The sequence below is a fragment of the Scylla paramamosain genome, chromosome 15 (assembly GCF_035594125.1).
Source record: "Scylla paramamosain isolate STU-SP2022 chromosome 15, ASM3559412v1, whole genome shotgun sequence".
Classification (NCBI taxonomy): domain Eukaryota; kingdom Metazoa; phylum Arthropoda; class Malacostraca; order Decapoda; family Portunidae; genus Scylla; species Scylla paramamosain.
The window spans coordinates 24,394,145-24,411,011 of record NC_087165.1 but is presented as its reverse complement, the minus strand read 5'-3'; the positions used below and the strand labels follow the sequence as shown (position 1 = coordinate 24,411,011).

The following is a 16,867-nucleotide window of genomic DNA, read 5'->3' as shown; positions in this document are numbered from 1 at the left end:
GGTGACATATGCTGAGCCAGTGCTGGTGCCTCAATCCCTGAACAAGCCTGTCAACCTGGTGTTGAACATGTCCCCCAAAGCTACCCTCAAGACCCCTGGCTCCAACACACCTGGGGGAAATGTAGGCACTGTAGGAGCTCCCATGGGACCCTCCCTTGGCCTTCCTACTACAGGAGTCTCAGCAGGTCCCCATGACATACCCTTACACTACACTCCAGAATCTTACTCCACCCATGGCACCCTACGCTCCTCTGAGAAGTATGGCACACGGGGGCGTGACCACCGCCAAAGGGACTTTGACCACAGGCTAGATGGCTATTCTACTACTCGCTCTGTCAAGAAGGTGTACCTGTGAGGTGCCTGCTGTCATGAAGTCCTGGCCCCCTCTCTTCCCTCAAAGGGCCCTCATGTGTCCCACACATGGGATACATGAGTCTTTGCCTTGTCCTAGCTTAGCATATGCCAGAAGCGCACGGAAGGGCCGGCCAGCCGCACCCAGGCCAGTGGTATACAGAAGTGTTCCACTATCCCTGAGAGTGCCATGCAGCGGGCCCATCTGGCCCCTCTCGCCGCCAGTATTATGTATATACTGTACCACCTTAGTGCCAAGAGACACTTCTGCTCCTTCAGTAAATCTCCTATAATCAAAGTATTCTGTAGCTAGTGTCATGTAAATCAAACTTCTGGGTCATGAGAGTGCTGGCAATACTCCATTATGACTAGCAAGCATGAGAAGACATAGGGTGTAAGAAGTGACTTAGATTAATTTAGAAACAATATAATGTTAATACTCCGGAGGTTATATGGAAATAAGTACGTGACCATTGACTGAATCTGTCGCCGAGCAGCAAAATAGTGAAAGAAATCCTGAGCCAGCAAAACAAACAAATGATGATCATACTCCGGTTTACTGGAAAACTAAGTTAAGATTTTTTCATGACTGAAAATTATCTGCAGCCCAAGGAGCAAGGCCACATAGTGCTGGCCTGGGCAGAACTGAAAGTGCACATTATTTAAGGTGTTGAGTAGAGTGCACATGAAAGGCCTTTCTTTTGATTTGTTTCTTTTGATTTTCTCCATAAGATTAAGCCAAGTGTGAATTAATGACTGTAATTACCAGGACACTGTATAGCTTCTTGGTTTTTACAGTAAAGCCACTGACCACAGGATGTATATTGGCTTTTCTGAGTTAGATCACACTGACATCAGAAAACTAAACCAAAGCACACTGTGGGAGTGTTCCTGCAGCAACCACTGAAGGAAGTGCTAGGTCATAGTGTCCCATAGTGTGGTACTTTACAGCCTGACAGATGTGAATGTGCAACCCTTGCCCTGTTTAGTTGGGCCACAACACTGATCTGGACACTACCATCACACCTGTATGTATAAGGTACCCTAGCAGGGATCAGTTACTTCCCTGTTCTTGGCTAGTATATATATATACATGAATATATATACTAATGTAACATATGACCCATTCCTATTGCTATATTCTCATAGACAATTTTTGCCTGGAATTCCTTCTGTCTCAGACTTATGATAATTTTTATTTAGAATGGATGAATTGTAAATAATGTACTCTTTGTCTAATGTAGGAGCAGTTATAAGTAGATGGCAGGATCAGTGATTTTTAAGCCTCCGATACGTATTCTTAAAGCCTGATCCCGTCTGTAGCTTGGGTATGACTTTGGTGTAAAACCTAATACAGGTTCATAATTGATGATCTCCTCACAAACATGAACTAACAAGTCATATTCAACAAATACCCTATGTCTAATGAGGAAAGAAAATGGGGAAGTTACATTCCTAGGGAGATGAAATTTTCCTTAGTATTAAATAGTGTTAATGTGCACAGTCTAGTGCTAAAAAAAATCATTCACAATGATTATTCCACCTAAGTACATACATAAAACCCCCTTCAATAATTATAGAAGGAAGAACATTGTCTGGTCAAGTATGTGGTGTCAGCCTTGTGGCACAGGCTGTGGAGACTTGCAAGACCCATCCTCTCTCACCCAACTGGTGGGACTACATTTCCCTTCTGAAGCATTTATATTTGTAACTCAGATCTTTTATTAAGTGGCACAAAAGGGGCACAAAATATTGGTGCTTTTGAGTAATCTGAATATTTTCTTCTCATTTACCAGTGAGAGAAAGTAATGAATGACCTCTCTCTCTCTCTCTCTCTCTCTCTCTCTCTCTCTCTCTCTCTCTCTCTCTCTTTGAGAATGCATTAGTCTAGGTATAGGCAGTTTCAACTAGAGAAAATAAGAAGGCTCTAAAAAGATTATGCCTCTGCAAAATGACACAAATGAGCATCATTAGGTAAACCTTAACATTGCTGGTAATATTGTGCCAGTATAAATAACAAGCTGTCAAATGAGATTTTTCTCAAAGCTACAAAGATACTGTAGTCAGGTTCATAAAGTGTGTAAAGATATCATTAGCAATCTTGAAAATATCAAAACTCAAGTTACTGAAGCTTCAGAATTGGATCATTTAATTCATACTTCAACATAATCAATATTAAGTCCTCTTTTTAAGTTTTTTTGCTTATCTGTTATTGGGATGTTGAAATTAAAAAGAAAAGCCAAACAAAATTATGTTGAGTGATTGACAGTTATTGTGTCCTGAGAGCCTTGTTGTGATGAAGTTTTGAGGGGTAATCCACAATTTATCTTTGTCATTATTCATGCATACTGCGCATTTCATCTTAGGTCCGAGACTGTAAGGCTAGAAGTATGGAAATAAAGAATAAAGGGGATTTTTTTATAAATCACAATGGTAGAAGAGTTGGTGTACAGTGTAGCTTTGTGGTGACTGTAGTGTGGGTTTTGCTTATGGCTGTAAGGGTGAGGCAGAGTTCTGGCATGGAGTGGTCACATCCTTCACACCAAATTTCTCCCATAAAAATTCAAATCACCTAGCCTCTCTCTCCCTCATGTTGGTGGCTGCCAGGGTGGGAGGGGCGGAAAGGAGGGCCACCAGAAGCAAGATTCTGGTCACAAACACAGATTGTTTAAAGCTGTGACTCAACTAGGCTTGCGTTCTGTCAGATACATGTCAGGAGTTGTTGTGTATTTTAGGCAGATTTCCTCAAACCTTCACTGTGACTGTTGCTCTTCTAACAAATTATTGTTTACAACCAATTATTGAGACCATTTTGAAAAATAGTATTCAACAATATATACTTTCCTGTACTTCTCTTGAAAAAGAAATTTAGCTTTCTTTAGATTCTTGATTAGGAAAATTTCAATATGTAACTTCTAGTTAGCTAAAAAAAAAAAAAATAGCAAAAAATAAAAGTAATAGGAAATCATTCATCATCTGCAGACTTGTTTCTGAAAAAAATATAGTTGCTGTGGGAGTAAGAGTGAGGAGCAAGGCGGGTTAGACCAGTAGCAAAGTGCGTAGTGCTGTTAGTGATGCTTGAGGTGACATGCTGCTGAGATCAGTGTACAGGGGTCTGTTTTGAAGCTCTGTAGATAAAAAGATACTGCACCTGTTTATCTTAAAAGCTTAGTTCTTCTGCTCTTGAAAAAGGTTTGAGGGATAGTATCTAATTCTAGGCTTATTGAAGGACTGTATCATAAGGATAAAGTGACTGACTGTATTACACCCAGTACTGAGCGAGCCATAATATTAATGCATCATGTAGTGGGGAGATGGTCTGTCCCAGCTTTTGCCACACATTCCAGTGCTCATGTGTCACTGACATATATTACCTGATGTAAAAAGTTCAGGAAAGCAATTGGTCAATAGACATCTAGACCTCAGTACCATCAGTATAGGTGGAACTGTGTGGTGGTGCTGGTAGAACCCATCACCCTCTGTGGCAGCTAATGTGTCATCAAATTTGAAAAAAAAATACAAAAAAAAAAACCATATAGTGTACAAGAATTTATTTTGGGTTATTTCTTCCATGGAGAGAAATTCAGTTCTTGTGATAATTAACCAAACATTTATACATATTATTTTTTAAAAGGCAGTAGTCATTATCATTAGAATTGCAAGGAACTTAAGAATTAGAGATGCATCAAGTAAACGGTGGCATGGTCAGCCCCTAGCCTCATGTAGCCCTACCCCGCCCTGCCCTGCCCCGCCCCCACCCCACCCTTGAACACCCTTGGCGGCCCCCAACCTCCAAACTCCCATAGGTACATGCTTCCCGCCCTCCCTCTGCCCCGTGCAGGAACACACCATCATTGTTATAATAAAATGTACATTAAAGAAATTTGTGTTACTGACATACTTTTTCTTCTGTTGCCTTTTTTCTCCCAGATCTCAACTACAGTATTTGTGCAGGTTATGAGAGGATTGCAGGTAAGTTTTTTTTCTCCAAGCTCAAGTTATTTCATTGTCATGTCCTGTCTTTGAGCATCATAGGATAACTGATACATTATCTGCTGCTGAGATAAACTGACCATGGGAGGCATTCACTGAGATCAAACCTCTGTCAGGACAAATACAAGTTGAACACCTTACCAATCAGGCCAAAATGATCACCAAGACTTCCTGAGTGGATTATCACGTCATGACACAGCTTTTCCCTTCCGTTCAGATAAATTTCTGGGGTTTCATTTTCCTCTTACTGAAAACACATTACTGTTTTCTTGTTTCCTCTCTCAAACACCTTTTGTTGTATACTGCGTGAAACTCTAATTCCTTTGTCTCTTCTCTGAGATTACTTTATGGCCAAGTCTCTCTCTCTCTGAGGTCTTCAGGCAATCCCTTCTTCAGAATTTTCACTACTAGTGTGATAATCTGCCTTACAGCATCAAAGAATTTATCTGAAGGCAGGGTAAATTGGCCAAGAGAGGTAGGACACTCATAAAAATGTGTCCTACACCTATCCAATCAGATCAATATCACCAAAACCTGGACTTTGGTCAGCCCAAACTGTCTTATCTACATCACACAGAGTAATGAAGGCAACAAATAGCAAACAAGCAGTCAGCATGGGAAAGTAGGCACCCAGACAACAAAAAGTGGAGGAAAGAGCGGAGACTGCTAGAAATTAAATGTCTCCATTACCTCACCCCACCCTCCCACCTCCACTGTCTATTGATCAAGATGTCAGAAGTAATTAGATGAGGTTTCATTAAAACATTGTTTTAATGGATCAAGTTTAAAGTAGTGGCTGTGCACAACCTTTGAGTGATTCTAAAGACACCAATGACAATAACAGTTGTGACTTTAAGAGTATTGGGCACACATGTTTTTACTTATTTTTTTTATTTATTCCTAACGAGCTGAAATCATGGGGATCTATGGCGAGTTTTTCATGTAAGGCAACACAACTCTGACTACCCAGCAGAAGCTTGTGATGGAGGCCAGGGAGCCAACAGCCTAGCAGGAGCCAATGTCCATATAGTACTATTATATGGGCATTGGCAGGAGCAGGAGCACGCCCGCCGCTGTGCTGCAAGAGCCAAAGTAACAGAAGTAGCCCATGGCTCTGCTCAAAGATGGGTTCACAATGGCTGCAATGCTACACTATGCAATGCACACAATACAAAAGCCATATGACTTCCAGTCTCTATGATGCTTTATAATTAAGAGTAATACTACTACTATCTCTGACAGTTACTAGTAGAAGTAGTAGTAGTAAAGGCAGTGGTGGTTAGATTAGGCTGAGTTTGGTTGTTAGGTTTGGTTCATCATAGTAGCAGAGAGAGAGAGAGAGAGAGAGAGAGAGAGAGAGAGAGAGAGAGAGAGAGAGTTACATTAGTGGTTGGTGTGGTGTGTGGAAGGCGAGGCAGGGAGACTTTTCACCGGTATCTGCACAGTGTCTGGAGTGTGGCAAACCCCTGTGGGTATAATAAACTTGGTAAATTTATCCTGTATGTTACGGTAAGATCTGGTGTTTAAAATTACGTTATTTGGGTAATTGAGGGGCGTAGGTAGCCAAAATATCCCAAAACACTAAAAACAGTCAGAGACACACTTGAAATGCACAATACATACTCAAAACACCCCCTACATGCAACAAAACTCACCCAAACACACGCAAAACACTCCCAAAACACCTCGTACTTAACTCAACAGGAACGCAAAACGCAAAACACTTTAAATATCATAAACGATTTCTTGAAGCATTAAAGTCTTCATGAAAGCCTCAAATAAAAGAGCCAAAATCGGGTTGGTTAAAAATCACCGTATAAACCGCCCTTCATTAAAAAAATAAAATAAATAAATAAATAAAATAAATAAATAAATAAATAAATTCAACACATTTACTTAACTGAGGCAAGAAAACACTTCAAAAGCAACGAAATATTTTTAGAAATCATAAAATATTACTATACAACTCAAATAAAATCATTCAGAAAAATACAAAAAAAAATATTGGAACCCAACATGTAACAATCCAGCATGGCGGCCCTCGGCGGCGATCTCAGTGGAGGAGCCGGCTGCCATTATTCCTTAATTTCTTCATGACAATAAAACCAGATAATGGAGGATATATCTGACAAGCGGGTATGAAGGTTAGACATGTGGCTCCATCTTGTGACATGTTTGGCTTACAATAAGTGAGAGACCAAGCAAATAATGGCTGAAAACACAGACGCCCTGCCTCTATCTCGCTGACAGCTTGTTTATATATTGACAAACTTTCAATATTTTCCTAAATCTCCAACTATTTTCAGACTCACATGTAAACAAAACCTAAAAATAAATCAAGAACCTCAAAAAATACCTAAAAAAAAACGAATAATAAAACATAAATAAACGAGTACAAGACACTACATGGAGGAGGAGGGCGTTGTAGTGAAGGCAGTAATGCTGAGGGTAGGCTGGCACCACTGGATTTACTTTACGTACTCCTGCCTCTCTGGTGCTGCTTGGCGTTGCTCGGTGCAGGGAGAAGCTGCCGGGAATACGGAAACACTGGTTAATTGAGCGTGTGGGACAAGACTTCGACTAATCTTGACCAAAACATCCGTCAGTGCTCCTGTCAGAGCTCCTTGAACCACACCCACAAACACAAAAGTTAACATGTTATCAAATAATATCCTCACTTCCCTTTTCCCACTCCACATCCGCTACGTAATTATGAACGAAAATTTCACTCACTGCTGATCGTGTCACCGTTGGAAACACGAACGAGCGCAGGATAGGCTCAACTAAAATTCTCTCTCTCTCTCTCTACTGTTTCTCAAAGCCAGAGATGATTATCAGGGTTTTCAAGGGTATTTTTCCTGTTAATAATGTCGAAATGTATATCTGTCACTAGAACTATAAAAACACCCTTCACTTCAATTACCTTTTTAAAAACGTGTTTCTTGTTAGTAATGTAGAAATTATATTAATCTGCCACTAGAACCATAAAAACACCCTTGGAAACCTGTGCAAGTACTGAGAGAGAGAGAGAGAGAGAGAGAGAGAGAGAGAGAGAGAGAGAGAGACTAGTCAATGCATTTCTAAACCTGTGCGCTGAACTGATGGATCATGCCGAGGACTAAGCCTGTATTAAGTGAATGTATGCTGAATTTTATTGATTTTATTGGTTGACAATAATTTTTTATGCTTTTGTGTTATCTTTTAATGTAGTTTTATTACTTTTATATTACTTTTTTTTTTCCTTACAATATTACTATATTTTTTTTTATCTCCCTACTTGGTAGTTGGTATATAGCAGCCTTGTTTGTTACAAGGCAATGGTACATAGGAGCCGGTACATAGCAGCCCCACAGTGGTACACATAAGCCAAAGCACTGGTACATAGGAGCCGGTATATAGTAGCCGACGGTACATAGTAGCTAGCATTCACACTAGCACTGAATCCCATCCCCTTCCCCAGACTCAACATGATACCAATCATAACACTTTTCACATGCTACTCCTTTGCAGCTACGTGTTACCTCCTTCCTACACTTCCCGCAGTCTCTGTTGAACCTTTCTACTCAAAATGGAGCTACCATACAACCGACACATTCCAATAACTTTAAAAATGTTAAAGAGCTGCTGCTCAGTACTTAACTTCACGTGGCCATTCCTCCATGATCTTGATCTTGATGGTACAGGTGGCACAGGATCACTGCTGAGCCAGGTCTCTGGATCGGCAACTCCTGTAGAGGGGGAAAACAAAACCAAAAAAAAAAAAAAAAAAAAAGAGAAACGAACAGCATCCTCTATCCCAATTGTTCATACATTTGGCACGCCACATTCTCTCCAGAAACTCTTTCACTGACTCAATCACCCTTTCATTCGCCTCTCTACACAGTCCCAGCAACACCATCCATTCCTTTCCTGTCTTCTCCACTCTTTCATTCCTATCATGCCCTAACTCTGTCAGTATCACTTGCATCATCTCATTCCTGTCTCTGGCATACTTCACACATTCCAGCACCACATGTTCCACCGTCTCATCCTCTCCAATGTCACACATCTGGCACACTTTGCCAGTGGTTTACCTGTGGTAAACCAGTGGTTTTACCCACTGGTTTACCATACTTATCTTTTTATTCTTTGCCTTTGCACACCCACTAGGACTCATCCACATCCCTAAGTACTTGTATTCTTGCACCTGTTTCAACTCATTCTCTCCACATCCCTAAGTACTTGTATTTTTGCACCTGTTTCAACTCATTCTCTCCAAGTCTCCATACCACATTACTTTCATCCTCTGACCTATTCAATCATTACCTTGCTTTTCTCACTGCTAAACCTTACTTACTACTGATGCTTGCCATAGTGTGTTGTCCTTATTTCTCGTATTAAAAAAAAAAAAAAAAAATGCCAACCCTGCCATTAGTAGGCGTCAAAGTGCGCCACTAAGCATCATGGTTTGAGAACCAGTGATTCAGATACTCATGCACGTCTGGTGATTTTGTCTGTCCCATTTCTGCTTCACACTGTTTCCTTAGTAGTATTAATTAATTCATTATGCATATAATTTCAAAATTTTCTTTGTTTTATAACATTTCAATCATATTTATTTATCATTTTGTATTACAATAATTTGTACCAAAATTTCAATTACAATAAATAATTGATGTTGGTTCTATATGATTAAGGATCACAAATAATGCCTCAGCTTGACACTTCATTGAGCAACAAAGGGTACTAAGCAGCTGGAAAATGTTGGACAAAAACATGTTCTTGTCCACCAAAATGTTACGTGGATGCTGTTCACTGAGATAAACAGAGTCCCTGTAATAGCCTTTTCACTAATATACATCACTATTATAGGACCTTCATCACAAATTCATACAAAACTATAAACTGTTATTGACTGATAAGACTGAGATCTTTTCAACAGGCTATTACATGGACAGTTAAACACTATTCTGCTCAGCGAAAACATTCACAGAGCATTCTGCTGGATGAAAGTCTATTTTTGTCTATATGCATGTATGGTTTCACTCGTGTGTATATGCCATATCAGTTTGTGTAACCAAAAATATTTTTGCATGAAGTGAATTCCAGGTTGAAATAGGTTTATTAAATCACTAAATTTGTGCTTCTTGAAGTTGCATGAAATAAGGACAAAATATATATAAATTATTGGGAAAATAATACAGAAAACATACAGATAAATTAAATATCAACTTAGCAAAAGCACATAAATTCAGTAAGATATGTGAAGAAAGGCATCATAAGGTGCATGTACTACACACTTGTAAGATCTTGGTTTATTTGTCACTTGATTTTATTCTTTAAAGTAATTACTTGTTTTTCTTCACTGGATTAAATTGATATGTCAATTTTTCTTTGATGCCATATCATGCCTACAAGAGGATGAGTTGAAGATCTAAAAAAAAAAAATAAATAAAAAAAATAAAAAAAATAATATATATATATATATATATATATATATATATATATATATATATATATATATATATATATATATATATATATATATATATATATATATATATATATATATATATAAAAATTCATGTTTTTTTTAAATGTCGCAAAATCCTGAAAGAAGGACGGCAACAACTTAACATGTCACTGCAGTCAACAAAGTTTTCTTGGTGATATTAAACAGAAGGATAAAAGTTACTTCCTCAAACATGACATTTGATTTTACTTTTGCATCAGAGAGTAATAACAGTAAAAAAAGGGCACTAGCTAACATTGTTATGGTTTCCATTAAATAAAATTATAATGTACTGTATACATAAACAATTCATATACATTCCAGATGTTATCTTACTGACATTTCAGAAAAAAAAATAATGAAAACAATTACTTGGCCTAAGACTGTAGGCTTAAATCATAAATATCAAAATAGTAAAACAAATTGGCCTATCAAAAGAATAAGGTAAACTGTAATTTTTTTCTTAACATAGTTAAATAAATCAACCACAATCTTCAATTTTGATTAGATGTGTTGACCATATATACTTTATTCTATGTCACTGAAAATTACACCTTTTTTCTGCCCAACTCTCTTCCTCATTTGGGGTGGAGGCTGATGTGCCTGGTGAGTACTTGGACTCTGTGGAACAAATGTTTGTTTAGTGTGGGTTGTGACAGCATGAATGAAATATAGAAATGCACAAAACTGGTGCACCAATTTTTGAACTTAATTAGTTCCATGAAACAGAGCACAAAATTTGACAAGAATTAATACATCAAATTGATCATTCATGAGATATTCAAATTGGTCTTTCATAAAGTATTATGTCATACAAGGCTTCACAATTATAGACACTATATATAAGTGGACACAAAAAAAAAAAAATGAACTGACATCCATGCAAGCACTAGAAATGCTTCACAATTTATATGCATGAATATCAGGTGGCTATCAAGAAATTTGGATCAATTGCAAAGAATGCAATCTTCCACAAGACTCTGGAGCTGAGAGTTAGGTAACTGGCAGCTGCCTCATGATGGTGCCCTTGGCTCATTTCCATTTGACCTAGCATTCCTTAGTCAGATGCCAAATTCCTTAGGTTTGCCAGGCTCCCTATTTTCTAGACATGACTCATTATGATATCTGGCTGTTCAATTAGCTGAAGACGCCTGGTATGAGATCCTAATAAGGAGACATCATGTACAATGTTATGGTGCACCTGGTAGACATTCATGAAGAGGATTTCTAAAAAGCTTTCCACTAATGAAACAACAGATGAGATAAGTGCATCAAATTACAAAGAGCTTTATTTTTAAAGAATTTAGAGTTTGGTCATTCCTTTCCCTTAGCTTAGGTACAGGTACTTATTTTAAATGATCCTGTATACAAATAGTCAGGTAGAACTGCTGGCCTTCAGAACCTGTCAGTTTGCAAGATCACATTTTTTTTTTTTCATTTATATTCCTTACCTATTCACTGCTAAGTAAACAGGTTGTACAATGTGAATAAAGACAAAACCATGTTGTCTTTAATCAGTTTAAAACTTTAGCCTGATACATCCTGGGTGCCAGATAAATGACTTTTACATAAACAGCTGAAATTTTTATTATTGACTTACAAGGGTAAGATTGAAGTCGTCCAAGTCTTCATAGTCCATTGCCATCAGTGGTCTTTTTCTGCTCTGGGAAAATATTTCTGAAAATTAAGGGACACAGAAATTAATAATGAAATGTGATTATTCAGAATGTAAGAATGTACGTAATATGTATAAGCCCCTGCCATGACGTCACCGCATCCCTCAGCTTCATGCCATTGACTCTTATTTTCCTCTCAGCATGCCTTGCAGTATGTTGGAGAGCAGTAACATGCAATGTTTTTTTTCCACATCCTGGCATATTATTGTGCAGTAACATCTTATGATAATTCACTCTGTTTGTTAGTATGGCTAAAACGAAAGAGTATTCATCTGAGACTGTTGTGCACATCATGGGCCTCAAAGCAGCAGGTCATTTAGTTAGAAGTAACTGAACATTTGGCAGTATCCAGGACAAGTCAAGCGTTAGTCATGGTGGTTTAGGGAGGAAGGGAATCGTGATATGCCTGAGCCTAAAAAACAGTCTGGGTACCCCAGAGGGCTGTTACTGTCTTAAAGCATCCAGTGTCTTGATGTCAGACTTCACTGGATGCTATAAGACAGTAACAGCCCTTTTACTTGTCTTCCAGGGGTGCCTAGACCATTTTTAACTTTCAGGCATAACATGATTCCTTTCCTCCCAGAACTGCCATGACCAATGTTTGACTTGTCCTGGATACTGCCAACTGTTCAGTTATTTCTAATTGAATGACCTGCTTCCTCGAGGCCCATGATCTGAGCAATAGTTTCAGATGAATACTCTTTCGTTTTAGCCATATTAACAAACAGAATGAATCATCACAAGATGTTACTGCGCAATAATACGGCAGGATGTGAAAAAAGTTGCTGCAGGTTACTGCTCTCCAACGTGCCCCAAATCAAGCTGAGGGAAGGCTACGAGTCAATGGCATGAAGATGAGGGAAGGGTTGATACTTCTGGCTAAATTGGTTCACTCTTGAGAGGACCATGCTTTTTTCGCCATAAATATTAGACCCCTCAGCCAGAGGGTCCAATACTTATGACAAGTAATATATATATATATATATATATATATATATATATATATATATATATATATATATATATATATATATATATATATATATATATATATATTAATGTACACAAGTGACAGGCAAATGATGAAACTTACAGTGGAGATAGCTCATTACTTTCCACAATGGTTGTAACTGCTATACTAATATATAGTGGAACCTCGGTTACCGAACGCCTCCCTTTTCAAACAAATTGGTTTTTGAACAATTTCAATTCATAATTGCTTCAGTTGCAGTACCATAATTTGGTTCTAGAAAAAAAAGTTACTTGATTTCAAATACTAAAAGACAAAGCAAAAGCTGCTGTTTATTACTAATTTATAGTTTCTATAAATAGTTCTTTTGTTTTTATGTATTTGGTGGAGAGAGAAAGTGGATAAGACAGTAATTCAATCTTTGAAATAAGTTAAATCCTGTTGAAGAGCCTTGATATAAACAAAGTTTTCGATGCTCAGGAGTAATACTGAGCCACCTGTGGCTCTCTTGGTGATCCACAATGCCATTACTGTTGCACAACTGCATTTTCCCAGTAACTTTTCTCAGCAGCAAGATATCTAAGTGTTATGATCACCTTAACTTTAGTGGTGAGTGGGTTGCTCCTCTCTGTATCATTCTGTAAGGCTTCCCTCATGGTATGAACAATTAGCCGCTAAGAAAGGATGAACATGTGTCCGGGAACTGATTAATTAATTTTACATTGATTCCTATGGGAAAAATCGTTTTGGTTTCTGAACATTTAGGATTTGGAACAGCTTTTAGGAATGAATTAAGTTCAAGAACCGAGGTTCCACTGTATTCTTATCACTAAATATATAAATGAAGTTGTTCACTTCTTACTCTAAAATTATTTCCTTCATGGCAAAGGAAACTTACTCTCATTTTCCTTACTAGATTCACAACTGTCACTCTCACATCTTTGTGCAGATTTTTCCTGACTGCTTTGAGTTTTTTTCCTGTTCACTGCAGCATTACATTCCTTCTGATCATGGCAGTTGTTATCCTTTAATTCATCACAGGTATTGACATTTTGGGAGGACTTCATTGGACACTTATCAAGAAACATTTCTCTTGTGAGAGAACTCTGGACCTTTTCCTCACCCATGGACTCAAATGAAGAAGCTGATATTTCATCATGCCTGGAAATTATATATAACACATTAAAATTTTCTTTACATGCATAGTTCTGAGTTGCCTATAACATTTCATAAAAACCTGTTAAGAGCAAAAACTTTAAAATACTAGCTCCCTATAAAAGATGAAAATGAAGCATGAATACAAAAGAAAGATTTTTTTTAGTTTAAGGCAATAATTCAATTACCAAAGCAATCTACATGTTGCTAATTATTAGGCTGATTTCTCTGCTTGAGAGGAGTAGCTGGGACAAGGCACCCATACACCAACATCCCCATTAACACACCCACATACATTCCTTAAGAGTAAATTAATGTCCACCTTAGCACTTGGGCCTTTTGAACAGGGAGTGGTGGAGAGGAGGAAAGATCCTCATCACCCACACTAGTGCAAACATATCTGGATTTTTCCCACAACACCAGCCTAATGTTCATATGTGTAAATCAACCCAACTATATTCAACACCTAGATCTGCTATACATTTTCCATTTGCATGGAAGAGTCAACTGACACTTTCATTTATCTTTATAAAGTACATTTATCTTTATACCATGATGAAAAAAAAAGGAAAAAAAAAAGGAAAGAAAAAAAAGCTGCTAATATAGTATCACAAGGAAAATTTTACTCAAAGAAATAAAAAATTCCTTCACTGTTTTCCACCATCTAGCTACGACTACAGTCACTAAATTCATCTGTCTCACTTCTGAGCTCATATGTACATAATATATGTATGTACACATATGTCACATGTGCCTATAGTCAAGCAGTTCTCATCTAAATTCTACTAAGTCTCACTATGAATTTTTTTACAATTTTTATTCCAGCACACCATACATCCCTTCTGAAGTCACCAACAGTGCTATTTCTTCTCTTGCTCTTATTTCTATATCATATCTTTCTACTTGCCCTTCTAGATTCAAATTTGCTTTTTCCCTTCATCTTTGCTTTGCAGAGAACAAACAAATCTAACTTTCTTCTCTTAGATATTTTCCCAATAGTTTAACTTTTACCTCATTCATGCATATTTATTGATCCAGCCATTAGGATTCAGGGAGAACTTTATTTGCCTCACAGTTAAAAAAAAAATATAGAGGAGCAAGATCCTAATTCCTTTCCTCTCTCTTGCTTTCTATGGCAAACCCAGAAGAATGAGATCCAAATTCTATGACTGATGTATCAGGACTGGCAATATTGTAAACCATCCTGGCTGACAGCACCATGAAATTATATGGACCACTGTATCATTACCACATATATACAATATTAGTAAAAAATGAAAAAAAGATAATAAAAATAAACAAATAAATAAAACAAATAAAATAAATATACACATATACAAAATAATAATAATAATAATAATAATAATAATAATAATAATAATAATAATAATAATAATAATACATACTACTACTAATATAAATCATATATATATAGATGTTATTAATCTCAGTTTACATATACAGAACTAATCCTACATGCACAATGATTTTTCAGAGTAATGACTTAAATATTATGACAAATCTGATCCACTGCTCACCTATTTGGTGGTTGGGGAGGATTTGTCATCATGTTCTTCACAAATGCACTAAGGCTGTTGGTGGCTGTGGAGAAATTTTGGTAGTGGACAATCTTGTTCCTCACCCACTTAGAAAGGCCACGGGTATAGTGGTTCTCTTGGTGAGTTTTTGAATAGCATCTACCTTGAAAGCGCAGGTCAACCAGTAATAGGGCACCCCAGTCATAGCGGTGACGAATGCACCTTCCAAGAGCTTGATTAAGTGCTCTGAAAATAAAAATGCACTTTAAGTATACAAATTTCCTTCAACATGTGCATTAGAAAAAACATAAGTGAAGTGCATAAAGTTTTGACTTATCACTGTAGAGCCCATAAGAAGAGAGAGAGAGAAAAAAAAAAAAAAAAAAAAAAAAAAAAAAAAAAAAAAAAAAAAGCTATCTGTGTCCTATTTCTCTCTCAAGTACAAAGGCTGCAACACCCTCACCTTCACAATAACATAATGCTATTTCATGTACCCTATAACAATCAAAGTGGATATATTTAGCCATTTCAAGAAAGCCATATTAACAGTATTTTTTTTTTATTTATTTTTTTTACAGAAGTGCCCTTGGCTTAGTAAGAGATGCTATATGGTATCTCATGACATCAAATATGAGAACTAATGGTTTAATGACAGCATCTCAAAATAGTTTGGCTTCCACAAATATATGCAACCACTGTCATTTAGAGAGAGAGAGAGAGAGAGAGAGAGAGAGAGAGAGAGAGAGAGAGAGAGAGAGAGAGAGAGAGAGAGAGAGAGAGAGAGAGAGAGAGAGAGAGAGAGAGAGAGAGAGAGAGAGAGAGAGAGAGAGAGAGAGAGAGAGAGAGAGAGAGAGAGAGAGAATTGAAATTTTCTTTCTCTCTTGCATGAACTGCATATATTGGTGGAAAGGTTCCGACTTAAGAGCAACATGAAAATCACAAATAACATTTACTGTTGTTATGAAGGACCAATTTCTCACCTGTAAGCCTGGATTTCATACCACTCGCTTCCTGATAACAGTTTTCTAGAGCGATGAAAGGTATTGTTGTACTTCTTTTTTAAATCTACCTGGATGTCTTTTATGTTGGGAAAGGGAATGCCAACCTGAAAAATATTGGTAGAGAAAACATCAAGTGAATTACACCACTTGCCCAATGCAAAAGGCAAAGATGTAGTTTCTTATGCTTCTGGGTATATATACACAAAAAAGAGTATCAACAAAAAAAGGGACTCTTGTCTCAACTTACTGCTATAACAGCTCGGGCATTGTCGTCAGTGAAGTCTAATCCCTCACTGACCTTCCCTCGGTACACAGCCATGAAGAAAACACCATTGATGTTACTTTCTCTCTCTGTTCTGTAGATGAAGTAGAAAGTTTCAACAAAATCTTGAATATGATGAAAGTATGCAATTATATCACTACTTTTAAAATTATAAAATGCGACCATTAATCATTTCTTTACCTATTAAAGTTTTCTTCAACCTGTAATTTCTTAATTCCCTTAGTTTCATCATCATTTCCAATGTCATGTACAAAATTTCCCAAATACCAGATATATCAAAGACTGGCAAAATTTGACATGAGAAAATGGAAACGAGAGAGATAATGAAATACGTATAAACTAGGATACAAAAATATTTAATTATTGACATGATGATGATTTTTTAAGACTTTACAGCCCTTGGAATTAT

At 37.2% G+C, this 16,867-nt stretch overlaps 2 protein-coding genes across 5 annotated transcripts in view; one reads left to right on the top strand and one right to left on the bottom strand.

Annotated features, from left to right (window-relative positions):
* The window catches only part of LOC135107712 (semaphorin-1A-like), a 44,156-nt gene extending 39,922 nt beyond the window's left edge, over positions 1 to 4,234 (top strand). For 2 of the 4 annotated variants that reach the window (XM_064017900.1, XM_064017899.1), the window contains one exon: positions 1 to 4,234. This exon is cut by the window's left edge and continues 27 nt beyond it. In XM_064017900.1, the coding sequence (XP_063873970.1) occupies positions 1 to 355 (355 nt within the window). In that variant the 3' untranslated portion in view covers positions 356 to 4,234. The other 2 variants (XM_064017902.1, XM_064017901.1) reach the window with 1 other exon arrangement.
* Positions 4,235 to 10,025: 5,791 nt separating this feature from the next.
* The window catches only part of LOC135107256 (Fanconi anemia group J protein homolog), a 153,409-nt gene continuing 146,567 nt past the window's right edge, over positions 10,026 to 16,867 (bottom strand). The window contains exons 15-20 of the mRNA XM_064016916.1: positions 16,423 to 16,531; positions 16,155 to 16,279; positions 15,175 to 15,420; positions 13,380 to 13,642; positions 11,436 to 11,512; positions 10,026 to 10,456 (exon numbers count right to left, since the gene is read on the bottom strand). Coding sequence (XP_063872986.1) covers positions 10,364 to 10,456; positions 11,436 to 11,512; positions 13,380 to 13,642; positions 15,175 to 15,420; positions 16,155 to 16,279; positions 16,423 to 16,531 — 913 coding nt within the window. The 3' untranslated portion in view covers positions 10,026 to 10,363. The remainder of the gene's footprint in view (positions 10,457 to 11,435; positions 11,513 to 13,379; positions 13,643 to 15,174; positions 15,421 to 16,154; positions 16,280 to 16,422; positions 16,532 to 16,867) is intronic.